The sequence below is a fragment of the Balaenoptera acutorostrata genome, chromosome X (genome assembly GCF_949987535.1).
Source record: "Balaenoptera acutorostrata chromosome X, mBalAcu1.1, whole genome shotgun sequence".
Lineage (NCBI taxonomy): Eukaryota > Metazoa > Chordata > Mammalia > Artiodactyla > Balaenopteridae > Balaenoptera > Balaenoptera acutorostrata.
The window spans coordinates 103,718,651-103,739,129 of record NC_080085.1 but is presented as its reverse complement, the minus strand read 5'-3'; the positions used below and the strand labels follow the sequence as shown (position 1 = coordinate 103,739,129).

Below are 20,479 nucleotides of genomic sequence, written 5' to 3'. Positions count from 1 at the left end.
CATATATGACAAACCCACAGCCAACATCATCCTCAGTGGTGAAAAACTGAAACCATTTCCACTAAGATCAGGAACAAGACAAGGTTGCCCACTCTCACCACTATTATTCAACATAGTTTTGGAAGTTTCAGCCACAGCAATCAGAGAAGAAAAAGAAATAAAAGGAATCCAAATTGGAAAAGAAGAAGTAAAGCTGTCACTGTTTGCAGATGACATGATACTATACATAGAGAATCCTAAAAATGCTACCAGAAAACTACTAGAGCTAATCAATGAATTTGGTAAAGTAGCAGGATACAAAATTAATGCACAGAAATCTCTTGCATTCCTATACACTAACGATGAAAAATCTGAAAATGAAATTAAGAAAACACTCCCATTTACCATTGCAACAAAAAGAATAAAATATCTAGGAATAAACCTACCTAAGGAGACAAAAGACCTGTATGCAGAAAACTCTAAGACACTGATCAAAGAAATTAAAGATGATACAAACAGATGGAGAGATATACCATGTTCTTGTATTGGAAGAATCAACATTGTGAAAATGACTATACTACCCAAAGCAATCTACAGATTCAATGCAATCCCTATCAAACTACCACTGGCATTTTTCACAGAACTAGAACAAAAAATTTCACAATTTGTATGGAAACACAAAAGACCCCGAATAGCCAAAGCAATCTTGAGAACGAAAAACGGAGTGGAGGAATCAGGCTCCCAGACTTCAGACTATACTACACAACTACAGTCATCAAGACAATATGGTACTGGCACAAAAACAGAAATATAGATCAATGAAACAGGACAGAAAGCCAAGAGATAAACCCACGCACATATGGTCACCTTATCTTTGATAAAGGAGGCAAGAATATACCATGGAGAAAAGACAGCCTCTTCAATAAGTGGTGCTGGGAAAACTGGATAGCTACATGTAAAAGAACGAAATTAGAACACTCCCTAACACCATACACAAATATAAACTCAAAATGGATTAAAGACCTAAATGTAAGGCCAGACACTATCAAACTCTTAGAGGAAAACATAGGCAGAACACTCTATGACCTAAATCACAGCAAGATCCTTTTTGACCCACCTCCTAGAGAAATGGAAATAAAAACAAAAATAAACAAACGGGACCTAATGAAACTTAAAAGCTTTTGCTCAGCAAAGGAAACCATAAACAAGACGAAAAGACAACCCTCAGAATGGGAGAAAATATTTGCAAATGAAGCAACTGACAAAGGATTAATCTCCAAAATTTACAAGCAGCTCATGCAGCTCAATATCAAAAAAACAAACAACCCAATCCAAAAATGGGCAGAAGACCTAAATAGACATTTCTCCAAAGAAGATAGACAGATTGCCAACAAACACATGAAAGAATGCTCAACATCATTAATCATTAGAATAATGCAAATCAAAACTACAATGAGATATCATCTTACTCCAATCAGAATGGCCATCATAAAAAAATCTACAAACAATAAATGCTGGAGAGGGTGTGGAGAAAAGGGAACCCTCTTGCACTGTTGGTGGGAATGTAAATTGATATAGCCACTATGGAGAACAGTATGGAGGTTCCTTAAAAAACTAAAAATAGAACTACCATATAACCCAGCAATCCCACTACTGGGCATATACCCTGAGAAAACCATAATTCAAAAAGAATCATGTACCACAATGTTCATTGCAGCTCTATTTATAATAGCCAGGACATGTAAGCAACCTAAGTGTCCATCAACAGATGAATGGATAAAGAAGGTGTGGCATATATATTACACAGCCATAAAAAGAAACAAAATTGTGTTATTTGTAGTGAGGTGGATGGACCTAGAGTCTGTCATACAGAGTGAAGTAAGTCAGAAAGAGATAAACAAATACCGTATGCTAACACATATATATGGAATCTGAGGGAAAAAAAAAAGGTCATGAAGAACCTAGGGGCAAGATGGGAATAAAGACACAGACCTACTAGAGAATGGACTTGAGGATACGGGGAGGGGGAACTGTAAGCTGTGACAAAGTGAGAGAGTGGCATGGACATATAAACACTACCAAACGTAAAATAGATAGCTAATGGGAAGCAGCCGCATAGCACAGGGAGATCAGCTCTGTGCTTTCTGACCACCTAGAGGGGTGGGATAGGGAGGGTGGGAGGGAGGGAGACGCAAGAGGGAAGAGATATGGGAACATATGTATATGTATAACTGATTCACTTTGTTATAAAGCAGAAACTAACACACCATTGTAAAGCAATTATACTCCAGTAAAGATGTTAAAAAAATAAAAAATAAATAAATAAATTACATTAAATAAAGACTGGTCCAGGCTAGCTTGGATCTGAATCCCAGGGAGTGCTGATATTGATACAGTGGGTGTGGCACGGGCCATGTTCTTAGGGCCTTCTATATTCTCCTAAGGATGCTTCCCATTGGCTTATCTAAAGCCTTGCTGAACGAGACCATGACTGGAGCTTTACTACCAAAGCTTATTCAAGTTTGTTAGAGCTGTCCTCCTCTCACTAGAACCCCAATCTCCCTCAGGTTCAAAAACGCCCATGGCTCTGGGCTCACGTCCCTCTTCTCAGTGAGCAGAACTGGAAAATTCTGGTTGCTGGGCTATTCTATGTGAAAGAAATAACAAAAACACTGCATCACAATATGGGTTTCTCTCTGAGAGGGGCAATATTACTTTACGTTGCCTATGGTAGTCTAAGTACACTGGCAAGCATTTGGACATGACGTTGAGTAGAAGTAATGATAAAACGAACATATAATTCATCTTTCACCAATGAACTTTTAACTCAGAAATGTACTTTTTGGTGAGGGGAAGTGGTCTGTACCTCGATGAAAAGAGGTTATATATAGCCAAGATGACTCAATTTCAAATAGGTCTAGAGAGAGACATTTAAAGAGCACACGTACCTGGAGTTTCAACTGTATCCTGCTTTTTGGTTGTTCCCTTTGTGTTAATTTCACAACTTACATGATAAAAAGTGAAAAGCAAATGATGTTTTTGATGCAGGTGAATGGGAAGCTCAATTTTAATCTGAAATGAAAGCAAAATTACACATAGCGTTTTGTTTTGTTTTCATTGTCAAGCTGGACTGTCAGACCTTTAGCTCTGTTTCATCATACTTTTCCAGTGACATACTTTTCTAAATCACAGGCCAAGTGGTCAAACAATAGATATGATTTAAATATACTCCAAATGCTTTTCTGGTCAGTTTCACAGTTTGACAACAATATTCTCTTGGGTTGTGAGGGCTGATTTATTACTTTTGCTGGAGAGTCCAGTGGATTCTCCTGGATTCAACTTTGCAGCAGGATTTTCTGAAACACTGGATCAAAACCACATCCTTACAGCCCAGGGATACTCTGTAACTCAGTGTGAGTCAGTGAATGCAATCCATCTACAATGTGCATTGAATTTGAAAGGCTGCTTTTTTCGAAATCACTGCCCTCCTCTGCATGAAGAAAAAATTAAGCCTTTACAAATAAACATGCAAAAAGTCATTGTGTTATTATGGGATCCACAAATTACAGTTTATATAAATTTCTTTAGAAGAAAAACACAACCTTACTCTTGAATAAATAAAAAGTATCATCCTGACACACGAATTTAATACTAAAAATTAATACTTTAATACAAGCATTGCAAGTACTTTTCCAGTCAGAACCCAACTGCCTGTTTGTAATGCCTTCTGGGAAGTATATGGGAGACAGATTACAGATTTAATTGATTTAACACACATACGTGGACACATACAAGAACACATGCAAACATACACACATGCTCACACTCACTTTCCTGGTTAATATATAGTGAATGCTTGAAAAGTCCATTTCTGACTCCCTAAAGATAATGTGGACTACTTACTACATGAACAAGTTTTCTCTACTGACTGACATTGGTTATAGAGAGGGATGTATTAAACAGCTTGGTGATGGGACATCTGGCCTAATTATCATTCACACAAGGCATCGTTTTGGTGTTATAACTAATTTCTGTTGTAGGTATATTTCACCACAGAATATGCCTATTCACAGCATCCAGACCATCTGGGTATCTAATGCTCTGCTGCACATCAATATGGACATACTCCCTCCCTGGGTGGCCAAAATGCAAAGTCCCACTACCCTCCTCTCCATCCCCGGAGAAAGTAGGGGCAGTGGACTGAGAAGGAATGAGTGAGCCTCGGGCTGGGGTTTAAGGCCTCCATACAACAGCAGCTGGGCCTGGGGAGATCAGGACAGCACGGGGGATGGTTTCAGACCAAGCCAGGGATGGAGACGTGGAGCCTGAGAAGCAGAAACAGCAGAGCTTCTGGCCTGGGATGCACATCCAGGTTCCATGGAGACATGCAGCCATCAAAAGCAGTCTGCGGATTTGGATAAGCTGGCTACACACAGACGAGAAGAGGCTGTGACAGAGACACTAAGAGAGACACTGGAAAGGACACAGAGACATAGAGATAGAGAAGTGGGAAGAAGGAAGGAGAGGCAGGGACAGAGTCAGAAAGGCAGACTGAGGAAGGGCGCTCGGAGGCCGGGAGACCGCGCCAGCCCCCTCTGTCTACATTGCGCTGCGGCATTTAGTGCAGCCAACGGGATTCTGGGGACCCAGCCACGCCGCTGTGTCTCTCGGAGCATTTCACTTACAGGGAGGCTGTACCCTCCCACACAGAACCACAGGAAGAAAGAGCTAAAAGCACCTTCAGAAAATCCCTTCTAAATTTCTTATTTTAAAGCTTTGGAAATGGAGACTCAGAAAGGGGAAGTGACTTGTTCAAGGTCACAGAGCCAGTTGTTGTCAAGGTAAGGGCTAGAATCCCCATTCCAGTGTGGTGTCTGTTTCCTACATTATCTCACGCCAGAGCCCCTTCAGGGCAGTGGCCCCTCTTTCTGATGTGACATTTTCTATTTTCATGGGACAAAACATTCAGGGAGTGAAAATGCAGACACAATATTGGAAATGATTCAAAGAGAAAAAGAAGAGCCACCACTGCGTTTTGTAAACATCAAAATAACGCGTTTTACCTCATCATAGAACTCTGGATTTTGGTTGTGATGCGAGACAACAGCATAAGCGTTTGTGGTAAAAACAGGCCCCGCAGGTTTTCCATAAATACACTGCAAAAGAAGGAAACAGAGTCACCGCTCTCAGTGCCACTCTTTAAACATGATGCTAGGGAACCACATACAGTCAGAGGCATCTGTGAGCCCAGGGTCACAGCCAAGCCCACCGGGCTCTCACCATGAACCTGTAAATTCCAAATCATTTACAGTCACTCCAGACACCACCCCAGACATCGCCTTACTTGGCTGCATGGATGCTTCTGAATTTCCGGCCATCTGAGAAATATAATTCCAACCTAGCTGACAGTAAGAGGCTGAACACTTCTAATCATTCAGAAGGGAAACACTCTCCAACCAGGCCTGGAAAGCTTACTTCTCTCGTGCTATTTGCACTTCTTAATATGAGAAGCTCCCCCTCAGTCGGTCAGCAACATTTGCTGAATGCTCGCTGTGCAGTGGGTAAGGCGAGGAGTTAACAAAACAGAACCAACAGCAGATCCATTCCTAGCCTCGAGGGATTAGAAATTGAATGTCCATTAAGCTACAGACTAGCTTACTGTTCTCTCACTTAATGAGCCACAGTTTAAGAGTCACCGGCTTGCTGTTACACCAATAAAATTAATGGAGGGCTTTCTATGGTTCCATGGAAAGATCCGATTTCATTTCTAGTGTGAGTTTTTCACTTCCATAGGCCTAATAAGTTCAAGGATGAATATATGGAGTCACTGTGCCAAGGTCCTAACTGCCTCACTCGGGTACTTCAGAGCTAGCCTCCGGGCCAGCTAAGAAATGAAAGTGACACTCCGCATGAGTGCAACGCCAGCTCTCCCTAAATATGGTCATGAAGGCAATTTGCAGGCACTGCGGAGAGGTAACCTAAGAATCTTTAAGTATACAAAAGGATACCGCATGGGGGTGAAGAAAAAGTTATTCTCATCTCCACTGAAGGAAGAATCAGAGAACATACACCTAATTTGAGCCAGCTAATTCTTAATTTAACTTAGCTTTCTCTGTGAAAAAACTCTCTTTTTCAAAGGTCAGAGCTATTAAACATTCAATGACTTAATCGGGGCTATTCCAGCCTCTTTCCCGAGGTGGTTTAAGTGGAAGATTTGCCATCCATCTGTCTGATTTAGGCTCAAGCTAGAGAAGTTGGGAAGCCAGATAAACACTTTGTGATGGCTAGAAGGTCTGACTTCTCTCTCAGGCCTCTGATTAATGGGCTAAAGAGCCAAAAGTAAAAAGCGGCTATGAAGAGTGAAAATGTAAGGGCACTGTGAAGTGACAGGTATTTAAGGATTGCGGTATTAGATAATGTTGAGATGCTTTTCGTAGATCACTAATTCAAGTTTGGAGGCACCATTTGGCAGCCAGAGACTAGAAGTCATATCTCAGATCAAAGCAGTTATGCTGTGCTTCTGTCAGCTCGAAGCCCGTTCAGGTTTCAAGGAGAAAGGAGTTTAAACTCCCCTGATGGTACCGTTATAAGCTGTCAGGTCATAGGAGAAAACGACCTTGTGACTGGGCATTGGAACAATGCAAAATCAAAGTGGAGCAAAGGCAAAAATCTGGCATATGAAGCTTACCCATTTTTAAAGCTATATATGCTCCTAACTCATTTTGTTATTTCTTAGTATTTAACGCATTCTTGTAGTTAATGTGTAGGAGTAGAGAAGACGATATAACATTTGTCACATTAGTACATTTTCTTTGACGTTTAAACACATTAAACTTAGCATATGGAACTACCGAGTACCAAAATCTCTATCTCTACTAAAAATGCATGCTTATCGATATCACAAACAAACCTTTAGAGCGCTAGCGTCACTTTCATCTGAATCCCGGAATTCCACACAGACTGCGATGTTCCTTGCCTAAAATGATTCATCATTCAAAATGAGTGACAAAACAAAATTATAAATAACATTTTACACCCCAAAATATATAGTTTACACTGTGTACCTTGGCAAATGTTTTCTGGCTATCGTATTTTAACTGCAAGGGATATACATATAGATGGTTTTTGTAAATAGTAAATGGATAACAATATTTTGTCATTTCTGGAACAAACTCTTCAACTTCCACAGTAATATTTTGACAATTCTTTTCAAAAGGCTTCAGGGGCACATATGAAGACGTAATACAGTCTACAGCAGAAAAAAGAACAGGCAAAGATATAACAATCATTAACACATTCCTGCATTTATAAAAATATACATGATTTGTGTTCTCAAAGAGCAGTTTAACAAATAGAATTCTTAGTGATTGACAAAAAGTTATACAACCACTTTAAGAACCCAGAAGAACAAGTAGGAGTAAGTAGCCTGATGCTGATTTTAGTGAAACCCTTCAAACCAGACGTGGATTGCTATTTCATTCTCAACGTAGAGTGATTTGCCAAATATAACACATCATAATTTTGACAAATTTAAACTCTGCAAAGAAATCCATTACATTTTGCCTCCTGTGACTGCAATTTAGCTTTCACTGCAAATTTCTATTGGTATCAGGGAAGTAACAGTAAATTTATGCCAATTAGCTCATGGCTAGTCATTCTTAAAAAGTTAACTTGGTGCAGGTGCAAATTTTCACTTAAGAAATAATGGCAGACTTTTGAAACTACAAATCTTATGATGTGTTACCAATGATAAATTCAATCCTCCCGAAAGTGGAAAACACAAAGCCTCAGAGAGGTGTAGAAGCACATGTTATTGAGGTAGCCCCTTGTAGTAAAGGTTATTCATACACTTAAGGGGCTCTAAGACTGCTGGTCCTTGCTGCAGAGCAATACTGATGGAGAAGGAAGACCCCGGAGAGCCAGACCTGAGGACACAATATTTTTCGTTCGGTTTGGTTTTCTATTATAGCGATACTTACAACAGAATATCTGGCGGTATAGAGTAAAGGTACAAAGAAACAAGTGATCATTTCACTACCCAGAGATAACTACTGCTAATATTTTGGCATATTTTCTTCTAGTCTTCTTCTTATGCATGTTTTATATAACAACACAAAAATCCCACTGTATACAGAACTTTATCCTGGTTTTATTTGGCGTTTTATCTGATGTCTTATTTCATGAATTTTTTGTAAACATTATTTTTCATAGCTGCATAAAGTTTCATGGTATCTGGATACCATAATTGCCTTAACCACACTGACAGTGCTGGGCTCTGGTTGTTTCCAAATCCCCCCGCCCCATATAAACAACACTGCAAAGAACACCTTTATGCATAAACTCCTGTTTACACTTCAAATTATTTCTTTAGGAAAAAAATAATCCATTGTACTCTTAGATGTTTTAAAATGTCAATTGCCACTCTCCTACTTCAATCTTTTCGTGACTTCTCATGGTACTTGGAATGAAATTCAGTCTTTTAAGGAGTTACCATGGTCTTTACAATTCTCTACATGACGTGATTTTTCCTACTTCTCCTACTTCATCTCCTACTCTCCCTTGTGCCCGTCACACACTACACTAGAGCCACATTGGCTCCGTTTCTGTTCATATAAACCAAGCTAGCTCCCACCCTCAAGATCTTTACATATGTGACACCCTCAGAGCAGAATGTACAGTCCCAATCACCACATGCTGGCTGGGTCACATGGTGAGCCTTCATTGGCCACCCTTTTTAAAGCAGCCTGCCCAACCACAGACTGAAATTATTCATTTATTTGTTTTCTTGTTTAATGTCTGTCATTCCTTCTAGACTGTAATCTCCATACTTTCAAAGCATCTGGTAAGTATTCAATAAAGTTTACTCAATAAATGCTTATTCGGTGAATAAATGGCTAGATAGAATCTCAGAAATTGAATGCCTTAGTTACGGACATTCATGGATATCTACTGCCAAATTGTATTCCTACTCATGATGGGGGACGGTGCCTGGCCAAAACCTAGCCAGCATTAGACAGTTCCACTTCATTTTTGTAAATCTGATAGATGAACAAAAACATCATAATGCTTAAATGTTTACCTTTGTGTTAGTGGCATAATTACTGAGATTGGACATTTTAAAATTATTTACAAGTCATTTTATTTCCTGCAAATTGTCTTTTGTGTCTCCTGAGATCATAGATTCTTTAGACAAGAAAAGAGATTCTCCTCCTTTTGGATCCCTTCGTTGATGAAACTTATCCAAGGCAAAAGGAGCAGAAACTCACTGGAGCACTCACAACATCATATATAATACATGAAACAGCACCTGATAAAATCAACTTAATTCACTTCCTAATCTGTAACTATTTACCACGTGTCCTGGGTTGAACAGTGTCCCACCAAAATTCATGTCCACTAGAAGCTCAGAATGTGACCTTATTTGGAAATAGGGTCTTGGCAGATGTACTTAGTTAGGATGAGATCATAATGGATTAAGGTGGGCCCTAAATCCAATGACTGGTGCTCTTAATAGAAGGCCATGTGAGGACAGAGGCAGAGATTGGAGCGATGCAGCTACAAGCCAAAGGATGCCAAGGATAGTCAGCAGCCACTAGAAGCTAGGAAGAGGCAAGGAATGGTTCTTCCTTAGAGCATTCAGAGGGAGCATGGCCCTGCTGACACCCTGATTTTGACTTCTAGCCTCTAGAACCACAAGAGAATAAATTTGTCGTTTTAAGCCACCCAGTTTGTAATACTTTCTTACAGCAGCCCTAGGAAACTAATATACCATGTAAACCTCAAGAAAAACACTGAGAAGATAAAAACCTGAGATTCAAGCATAACTCTGTAGGCTTATTTGCAATATGTAAGTTCTTACTTGATAAGTCCACAGGAACACATTCTACTGTGATGTTTAGCTGCCCAGGAATAATCTGCAACTTGGTCTTCTCTGGCCTAGGTGTAAAATAAGAATATTTTATACTTAAAAATATGATTAAGAAGTGCATTGGTTACACTTTATCCAAACTTCCAAATGCTTCCAAATCCAAATGCTCCGAAGCATTTGGTTTTTCCCATATATGACTCACATTCAGAATTTGAAGAAATTATAATTCATCTATTATACTGATTTACTGCAGTAACTCCAAAACACTTACTTCTTGTATTCCGAGAGCAACTTGAGAATGTCTTCATTTGAAAGCTTGCTACTGTCTTGTTTATACAAAGGAGAAAATCTCCCATCCAGGTCCAGAGAACCTTGAATATCTTTGAAAATGGGTCTAAAACAGGAACAGAAGGGGTTTTTTAACTCGAAAGTATTGATAAATTAAGATAAAATAGCGGTGGTGGGAGTATAAAATGGTGAAACTATTTTGGAACATAATTTGGCAGCTTCTCCTGAAGTTAAGCATACACCTACCCTCTGATCCTGCAATTCCACTCCTAGGCATATTTCCACATGGTACTTGAACGTTCACAGCAGATTTATTTGTTATAGCCCCAAACTGGCAACCACCCAGACATTCATCAACAGGTGAATAAACAAATCGTGGTATATTCTTACAATGGAATACTACTCAAAATGAACAACTGATACAACATTATGGATGAAACTCAAAAACAGATTGAGCATAAGAAACCAAATGCAAGGGACTTCCCTGGTGGTCCAGTGGTTAACACTTCTCCTTCCAATACAGGGGGTGCGGGTTCCATCCCTGGTCGGGGAGGTAAGATCCCACATGTCTCGTGGCCAAAAAACCAAAACATGAAACAGAAGCAATACTGTAACAAATTCAATAAAGACTTCAAAAATGGTCCACATCAAAAAAAAAAAAAAAAAAAGAAACCAAATGCAAGAATACATACTGCATGATTCCATTTATATGATAGTCTAGAATAGGTAAAAGTCATCTAAGGTCAGTGGTTGCCTGGGTGTGGGTGGGATGGCTGACTGGACAGGAATATAAGGAAATTCTCTGGAGTGATAGACATGTTCTATATCTTGGTTGGGGTGGTAGTTTTATGACTGTAAATATCTGTGAAAATTCACCAAGTTGGACATATAAAATGTGAATTTTAATCAAAGGTAAATTCTCTCTCAATAAAGTTGATAAAAATTGAATCAGATATTTAAGATCAATTTATAGAGTCTACAATATATATGTAAAGTTTCCAATATGAATTGGAATTATTCCCTCCCCCTCCCCTTCTTCCATTTTTCAAGCAGCTATTTTACTGCTAAATCGGGAAGTAATGTACAAGCACCCAACACACTGGAAGCAGCTATGGCCAGAAGCACAATTCCCCCTAGCAGAACCTCTGAAAATGTGGTTATAGGCATTAACTATTGTTCCTACTTCTAAGCATACCTCCTTTATTTTCAGTAAACAGGGGTTTATCACACATTTTTTAAATACCCCAGCCAAGCCTTTAGAGTGAGGTCCTGCTACTGCTGACAACCAAAATAATTCAGGAAGAAAAAAACAGCATAATTCCACATCAGAACTGAGGAGCAAAGCTTCTAACTTTGAAGATTTTAAAATTTATTTTTCTACTGGCAAATCAGCATCAAGCAGCTACTGCTATGGCCTGAAGGGGGGCGGGGGGCAGTGTGCCACAGGTGTCCAGAGTGGGCTCTGAACTCAGATGCCATGAGCGCTAGGCCTTACTCACACACATGCCATGTGAACTTGGGCAAGGATTTTTTTTTTTTTACTTCAGTGACTCAATTTCCTCGTCTCTAAGATGGGGGAGAATACTACCCACCTCTTTTTTTTTGGGGGGGGGGTATGTATGTATGTAGGTATTTATTTATTTGTTTGTTTGTTTGTTTGGCTGCACCGGGTCTTAGTTGCGGTGTGCAGGATCTTCGTTGCCGCATTCAGGATCTTTTTTTTTTTTTTTTTAGTTGCGGCATGCGGGATCTAGTTCCCTGACCAGGGATCGAACCTGGGCCCCCTGCATTGGGAGCGCAGAGTCTTACCCACTGGAGCACCAGGGAAGTCCCAATACCCACCTCTTAAGGAAGTATACATTAAACACTTAGACCTCTGCCTTATACACTGAGCACTTAATTCCTATAAATAATAACAGCAGCAGCAGCTGGAGCATCACTAAGTATGCTTATATTTACAGGCCATATTTCACCTTCTATAATGCCTAAATATACCACCCTCCACTACTCTTTGCCCTTGACCTATCCTTGGCTATCATTCTTACCAGTCTGCAAAACAAGGACAAGGTGTCTTTTCATCTACCAACATACAATGCATTTTGAGACCTTCCCCCAAATGAAATGATTGTAAATAGTGACAGAAGAGTTAACTTAGAATCTCCTATCCTTATGCTACTCCTCAGCACCCACTGAACGTAACTGATTGAATTATTCAGAACATGGTGCCCTTTCCCCAGAAGTTCCAGTGAGCTGTACAGGCTATACCACAAACAAGCCAGTGAACTTGTACTTCAAAGGGGGAATAAGCAAGAAGCATGTTTTAAGTCATCACCGTAGGTAGACTTGCAAGATCTGGAGAAAAAACATGTAACCCATCATCAGATATGTGGTATAGATAATACACTTCCTAATAGACTACCCCTGAAGGGGTTGCCAAATTTGTCATCAGAAAGCAAGAAAATCTATTAAGTAATTACACACTTGCACTTAACAACAGCATTCTTTGCCTTCTCATTTTTAGTATGTTTTTTAGAATTACTCTATGATGGCTTTTCAAAGCATAAACCCAGCCAACTCTGAAATAGTGGGCACTGTACATAATTCACTACAATTTCTGGTTTTCTGGAAAAAAATTCCATCACTTTAGCAAATAAGCTCTGCTTTAAAATGCAATAAAATTAAGTGGTGTCAGTCAGATCAGTAACCCAAGCCAAAGAAAATTTCCCTGAAGCAAGACATTTGAAAAAATGAAAGGTCTTTGAGGCACAGCAAATTCTAAGAGAAAGAATTCTCATATCCTGTTACAGACTGAATGTTTGTATCGTTCCCCCCACCCCGGCCCCATGCCGCCAAAGTTCATTTGTTGAAATCTAACCCCCAAGGTGATATTTGGAGGTAGGGCCTTTGGGAGGTGATTTGGTCATGAGGATGGAGACCTCATAAATGGGATTAGTGCCCTTATAAGAGGCCAGAGAGCTAGCCCGCCCTCGTTCCACCACGTGAGGATACAAGAAGTTGGTTATCTAAAACCTGGAAGAGAGTCCTCACCAGAACCCAACCATGCTGGCACCCTGATCTCGGACTTCTAACCTCTGGGTACGAAATAAATGTCTGTTGTTTAAGCCACCCAGTCTATAATAATTCATTGTAGCAGTCCGAATGGACTGCGACACATCCCAAGTGTCCCAAGATGTAACTGGCTTGTCAGAAACAGACTTCCAAATGCTACTGGGAAAGACGACAGCCCTCAACTTCACATATGAGTGTGAATAGATGGGTCAGGATTATATTTGTACAAACCTGGCAGCCCAGGCAAAGGGCATTCTGTATTGTCCAAGGCGGCTACACACTTGCTTAGCTGTCCTGTGTACCTTCTGGGCTGTCTAAGGGCAGAAATAAGAAGATAGGATCATATTTGTTCAAACTACCAGGGACTCACCCAGAAAAATAATTGCCCCAACTTACTGATATAAAACATCAAAATCTAGGAAAACAATACATAGAAGTAGCTACAAGTAAAACACAACACACATCAGCCACCCACTTTTCAAGACGAAAGTATTTCCTAAAGGTTCTGTGTTTTCTCATCAACAAAGCCCTCATCGAGATATCAGAAGACAGACAAAATAGATGTAGGGCATGTTTTGCACCAAAGACCACTACTGGGAAAATTTTTAAGCAGTTTTAATGTGTATTTCCTTTCACAACCTGAGCAGGCAGACACTCATCATTCTTGGGAGAAGTTTGTTCTGGGTACGTTGACCTTTTTACTCCCAAGATAAAAGCCAAATGACCAAGAATCAATGCAATTAGTTTAGCGTGGGCAGGAACTGCTGTTTGCACAGGCACTGGGAGATGGCAAAGGAGATTAACTGCCTATAGAGTCTAAACAGGCTGTGAAAATGCTGGCTGTATGCTCACCCCTAGGGATACAGAATGCTAGAGGCTTTTATCTATATTGTTCAGAGTTTCTTTTCCCACAACTTAGTCATAGGTCTCCTCAGCATCTCCCACTTAATAAACACTATTTGGACACACAGCTAAATGCTACATATAACAGATCGACTCTTATAAATACTCAGCAGCTGGAGTGCCACTAATGAACTGTGCCACGAATGTTTTCCCTCTCTGGGCCTCACTTTTCTCATTTATAAAATGAGACGAGAGAATTAGATCAATAATTTCCAAAAGTTTGGAATTCACGATCCAGAAATTTGGATGATTATATGGGTCGCCGACTTTGAAGGCTGCCATTTAAAGCCCCTGGAGGGTAAAAAATAATCCCTGCCATTTCATATGTCAACATTTCAGGAAAGACAGACAGGTATAATGTTTAAAAAGTAGGAAGGGCAAAAATCTCGGAATAAAGGACAGCCCTTCGAATAAAATACACTGAAGTTTCATGAATGGCTCACTATCTTGTCTTTCTTTTCTCATTTCATCACAGATAGGAGTAAATTTGAGTACAGACTGGCATTTGGAAACTGCAGGACTGGGTCATTTTTATCCTCCGAGCTCTGACATTCTAAGCCTGTATTGCAGGGCTGGGAGTAAAGAAAGGGTAGCTATTGCCAAGGATACGGTATCAATGAACAGGTGTTGCCTAAAAGCCTTTAGCTCTTACTTTGATAAACAAGCAAAAATCAGATCGTCATGTAAAAAGGACATAAAGGAAAAGGGGAAAAAGTCACGTTCAAGCCTTAGCATGCATACTCACATAGTATACAACATTTTCAGAAAATACTGCATGCTGAGAGAACGTTGTGGGGTTTTTTGTTTTCTTTTGGGAGGAATCATTGATGATACCATTTAAAATATCAATAAAAGGCAAATTCTACATCAGGCTGAAATGCTCACAAACGATCTTTATAAATACCTTTGCCGGGTCGGAATTTTTGATGTAGGGTTCTGCACAGTGCGTGATGTTTCCCTGGAGCACCTTTTCAATTCTCGCAACCAGGAAAATTTCAGGATGTGGATTCGTCACTGAGAAAATTCCCTGGAAAAAATTCCTTCCGTTAGACTTTTCTTGAATGTAACCTCATATATACAGTTGTTTGGTTAGTGATTCCTAGTGGTGTGTTTAGCACAGAATGTTGATATTCAACATAGTATCATGTCCAGGGCCCTGGCAATAGACAGCATTTCCTTTCATACAGTTTCCCAGGCTCCCAATGTTCCTTTCAAAATGGATTTTCTATTTTGTCACCAATTTCACGTGTATTAGTCCCCAAAGCACAGGTGTCACCCTGGCTGCTTAGTCTCTTGTGTTCGGCGGTGTTTGCGAGGTGCATCCCTAGGCCTTATCTGTACAGTGTGTATTGTTTGGCTTAAGCGGCATGTGCAAAAATAGCGTGCCTTTCTGAAGTGGGACCGGATATGCATTTTTAAATGTAACTGCCTGTAACTCCAGGGCAATTCCCTCACACTTAACTACTACTGATGGTAGCTAAGAAGGAAGAAAATACTTTACTGCTCTGTATAACATAAAAACTGAATCATCCTATAGAAAACATTCCTTTGTTGCAGTTAAAGAGCTCTGGTGCTCTCAACGTAAAGGTAGAGGACAGAGGATCCAAAACTCCTTTAGTTCCCAAACACTTTATCTCAGGTACCAATGTAGATGCAACCCAAGTTCCATGAGTTTTCTTTGAAGGCATGTGGAACAACCATATCATCTCCTGTTCCAGTTCAGCTCCTTCCAAATATAATATCTTCCAAATAGCCTGTTAGTTGGTTATGTCCGTTGCTTAAAGGAGTACCACACAAATGAATTCAAGTGTAAAAATCCAGCACTGGGACTCTACCAAGTTTTATTTTTCTGCTTGGTATATTACCAACTGTGTTAAGATAGTGTGTTCCAGTTTTCAAAGCATTTCAGACACGGTAGCTCATCTGTTCCAGAAAGAACCCTCTGAGGTAGACAGGAAAGAAGAGAAAACCGAGTGTAGGACGCTAAGTTATTCACCCAAATCCAGCAGCTTCTAAGGGTCCCGGATTATGGCTGATTTAGCTTTGAATTCCCAAGCAGCAAGCATGGAAGAAAGTGGTTAAAAACTGTTCGGGGAGTCAAATTTCCTGGGTTCAAACGCTGACCCCACCATTTATGGGTTTAGGCAAGTCGTATCCTCTCTACATCTCAGATTTCCCATCTATGAAATGGGGGATGATGAGAGTTAAGAGCGCTTCTGTAATCTTCTTGAGTGGATTAAATGCAGTAACGCACATTGGGTACCTGGTTATTGCCAGAGTAACCCAAAGCGTCTCAAGATCACAGAACTTGATTTTTGGTTCTGCCAGGAGCGTGTTGCCCGGACTGTGACATGCAGCTGGCAGACTGCTCGAGCAGCTCCCGCAGAAGGTATGCTGAGCAGTGCACCTTGAGTGCGATCTCTTGCTTTCTGATTGTCACATAACTGTGCTAGATAGTTTTCGTGCACCATCTCCCTCAGTCTTCATAAAAACCCTTGAACGCAGGCGCTACGATATATACATTTTACAGATTAAGAAACTGAGGCTTAGAGACGTTCATGCAGTAAGTGGGTGAAGATTGCAGCCAGGGCTTCCAGACAATACACAGCCTCTCAGCCTCTTGACCTAGGCTTCCAACATCTCACGCGATACAGCTTGGCGAGAACAGTAACACCGATTACTGCCATGGCTAACATTCACTGAGCGCCTATTGTTCCCCGTGCCCAGTACTCCAGCCGTTTCCCCACACTGATGCGAGCAACGAATATTATCATTTAAAGGATTTGACAACTGCTAAGAGGAAGCTGCTTTCACTCGTTTATCTGTTATCACTGTTACTACTGTTCTGAATAGCAGCCACGTCTTACTGAGCCAACTTGGCAGGCCTGGTACAGAGCCAAGTGCTTTCTAGGGACAGCACACGTTGTCTGAGCCTCACGGTCACCCCGGATGCAGGTGCTATGGTTACCTCCACTTTACAGATGCTGAGGCACAGAGATGCTCACTGACCAACTGACCAGGATTCCGGCCCAGAGGGAGACTCTCTGGGGCTGCTTCGCCTTTTGCCCCAGCAGCTTCAGCTCTCCCCGTCCCCGGAACACAGAAGGGCAACCAGAGAAAACCCAGGAATCCTGTGCGCGCTGGGAGTCTGGCTCTTCAGGACAAGGCCTCTGGCCCTTCCCTCCTGCCCCACCAAGGAGGCATGGATGGGCCTGCCCCCGCCGGAGGGTGACTCTCACCCACTCCACTGCCCCCTCCCTCTAAAGAACGGGCCAGGTCCCCCCCAGCCCAGTCCCCAGCACTTAGCCCCCAGGGCACAGCAGGGCACGTGACGGCAGTGCCCCCTTTTCACTAGCGCCCAACACCTGCTGCCCCCCAGCGGGGAGCCCACAAGCCACAGGTCAGTTTGGGGGACACGGGGGACTGAGCTCTGTCAGGGCATCTGGGAAGGAACTGCCAGGCAGCTGAGAGTGAAGTAACTGGTCACAGTGGCTGTTTGGTGTCAACGGACCCAGCTTCCTCCCTTTCCTGTGGTCATGCTGTTGCTCCAAGGAGCAGATGGGGAGGGCCTAGAATGGCCCACAAGCCCCCACTGTCCACCGAGCCCTGGAGTGGCCTCTTCCTATAGATCATGCCGCCCCTTGAACAGCCTTGGTGGAGGTGACGGGGTTGCCAGACAGCCCTTTCCAGGAATGCTGGGGAACCAGGCTCTTTCCCGGTCTCTAGGGTGACAGGGAAGCAATACAGTAGAGGGGGGAAAGCTGGGCTTTGGAGCCTGCTAGACCCAGGCTCAGGTCCTGCTCCTCATCTTAGTAGCTCTGTGACCTTGAGCAAGCCACCTGACTGCTCTGTGCCTCAGTTTCCTCATCTATAAAATGGGGATAGGAATAGGACCTACCTAACTTTACTGGGGGTGTGGTAAGAATTAAATGACTTTATACAGATAAAGTACCTAGAGAAATACTGAAAAAAAAATTGCTGAAAAAAAATTGATGAGCTGAGATTAGCGTTCAGATCTGCTAACACCCAGTCTCTCCCTACACAGTACTGCATCCTAGTCCTAAACGGGAGGAAGATGAAGAAAAAGCCTTCTTCAAAAGAAAATGTTCAAATATTGGAGCAAATGACCGCTTCCTGGTATCTTTAGTTGATCTGGAACAAGGGTGCAAAATGATAAAGCCATTTGAGGCCGCTGCCGATCGTTCTCACCTCTCCAGCTCTCATCTATTCCTTTGAAGCCTCTCTCACGTCCCACATCTTCTATGCAGTCTTCTAAGTCAACTCCTGACCCTTGACCCCTCCTCACATTCCAAACTCCTCCACTCCCCTTGTGTTATACACGTCAGCACTTAATTACATACTGCCTAATGTTGTTGACTGAGGTCTTTCCAACAGACCTAGGCTCAAATCCCACCTTCACCACTACCAGCCAGGTCATTATGGGCAGCTTACTTAGCCTCCCTGATCAGCAGTTTCCTCATCTGCAAAACAGCAATAATTATCCTATTTCACAAGACAATGGTGTTTACATGAGACACCAATGGAAAATTCTGGCACACAAGAGATATGCAAAAAATGCTGATTTTCTTCCTGACCTAGGTTATAAGGGGGATGACACCTGAAACCACAATTTAAACTTCTTGTATTGAACAGACAGCTGAGCACATTGAACTAATGCAGCAAATACACCATTGGCTTAGAAGGACTTATTTGACATTGTGTGGAAAATTTTAAACATATAATTCAACAGCAGGTTCTCAAATACTTGTAATACTATCTTGTTCAATCTCTCTTTTAGAAGCATAGGCCGTCATAGTGGAATGTTCAACTATGTGACAACCACAGTCTGAGTAACAAACTAAGAGGATGTAAGGGAATGAGGAGCAACATGGGGAAAAACGACCACAGATCCACAGCCCAGAGAGCGGAGTGACAGCACATGTCAAGTCCCCTACCATTGGGCAATCTGTATCAATGAGCATAATCTTTGACCCTGAAAACCCCAATGCTTGAAATTTATTCTAAGGAGATAATTCAACAAGTGAGCTAACATGTAAGCACAAGGATGCAATAATGCAGTGTTCTTTATGAAATCCCCAAATTAGAAATATCCTAATGAGCTAAATCAGTGGAATAACAGATTAGCCTTTAATAAGAATGTGACTGATCCAGATAGTGATACAGGGTGATAAACATGATGCTGAATAAATACAGTAGGTATAAAACAGCATGACTGTGATACAGTCTGTATAAGAGTATACACAATGTGTATGTGTTTATATAGACACAACAGAGACATCTAGAAAGATGTTTGCCAAAATGTTAATAGTTATCGTCTGTGGGTGGTGATTTTTACTTTCTTCTTTATTTTTGTACTGTTCGAATTTTCTACATGATAATGTATTTATTTTTATAATCAGAAGAAAAAGGAACAACATTTTTATTTAGGGTAAAATAAATCTCCTTACAATGTGAGCTGCTTTGTTCTGCTTCTTCCCACTTTAATTCTCTGCCACACTCTAGTTTCCTTTCAGTTGCAAAAGTCTAGAAGGCAGACCATCAATTCTGCTCTGCCTAACCTCTTGTGGCGTCCAGTCTGGTCAGAGGTCAAAATGCCAGGGGACTGTTAGGTTCCTTCCAAAGGGCATTCTTTGCCTCAGATAGGACAGGGGAGCATAGCATTACAGCTGTGACACAAGAACTCCTTGAATAAAGAGAGTTTATGCTCCATTAAAACTACCTACTCAGAATGGGAATGGGAGTTAGGGAGGGAAGGTTATTGTAGGGTCAACTTTTTCTTCAAAGAAACGAGTCTTACAGGTACTTATTGCCTTGCTCAAAAGTATGCGCAGGGGTACAGGGGTATGTCTGTGTCATCTGCATTCCATCTCACAAAATACTTCCTTTGAGATTCACATCACGGTCCCACTTCACCAGTGTATTATTAGCATATTTGCTGGTTTCCTTTTTTTCCCCTCCAACTTCAGTCACCAGAAAAACATCTATACACAGACCCTACAAGAGATGGAATGCCCATGAGAACACTGGCCTGAAACTATGAAGAAACCCAAGGGTGTTTCTGTTTCTTATTCTGAAGGCGCTACCAAGGCAAAAAGATCATTCCTTACCTGCCTTATGTAGCGTAACTGAGATTCAGCAATTCCATGAATGAAAGACTCCGGTGAAGAGCCTCTTGGGTTTCCGTCACTAGCCAGTTGGGTTGAAGGGCTCCACAGCATTTCACGGACAGATGCGGGATTCAGGTCTACGTGGAAGTCAGCTGAAATCTTACAATTGTTCTTCACATCAAATAAGGCAAGATTGATAAAAAAGGGTTCAACCTGGGAATGAAAACCATTACGTGTTTAAACT

General features: G+C 41.3%; 1 protein-coding gene across 3 annotated transcripts in view; it reads right to left on the bottom strand.

The window, feature by feature from the left end:
• DOCK11 (dedicator of cytokinesis 11) overlaps nucleotides 1–20,479 on the bottom strand; it is a 185,764-nt gene that overhangs the window by 100,284 nt on the left and 65,001 nt on the right. For all 3 annotated transcript variants that reach the window (XM_057538105.1, XM_057538107.1, XM_057538106.1), the window contains exons 12-20: nucleotides 20,236–20,448; nucleotides 15,012–15,134; nucleotides 13,436–13,518; nucleotides 10,119–10,241; nucleotides 9,839–9,915; nucleotides 7,044–7,228; nucleotides 6,890–6,955; nucleotides 5,043–5,135; nucleotides 2,928–3,051 (exon numbers count right to left, since the gene is read on the bottom strand). In XM_057538105.1, coding sequence (XP_057394088.1) covers nucleotides 2,928–3,051; nucleotides 5,043–5,135; nucleotides 6,890–6,955; nucleotides 7,044–7,228; nucleotides 9,839–9,915; nucleotides 10,119–10,241; nucleotides 13,436–13,518; nucleotides 15,012–15,134; nucleotides 20,236–20,448 — 1,087 coding nt within the window. The remainder of the gene's footprint in view (nucleotides 1–2,927; nucleotides 3,052–5,042; nucleotides 5,136–6,889; nucleotides 6,956–7,043; nucleotides 7,229–9,838; nucleotides 9,916–10,118; nucleotides 10,242–13,435; nucleotides 13,519–15,011; nucleotides 15,135–20,235; nucleotides 20,449–20,479) is intronic.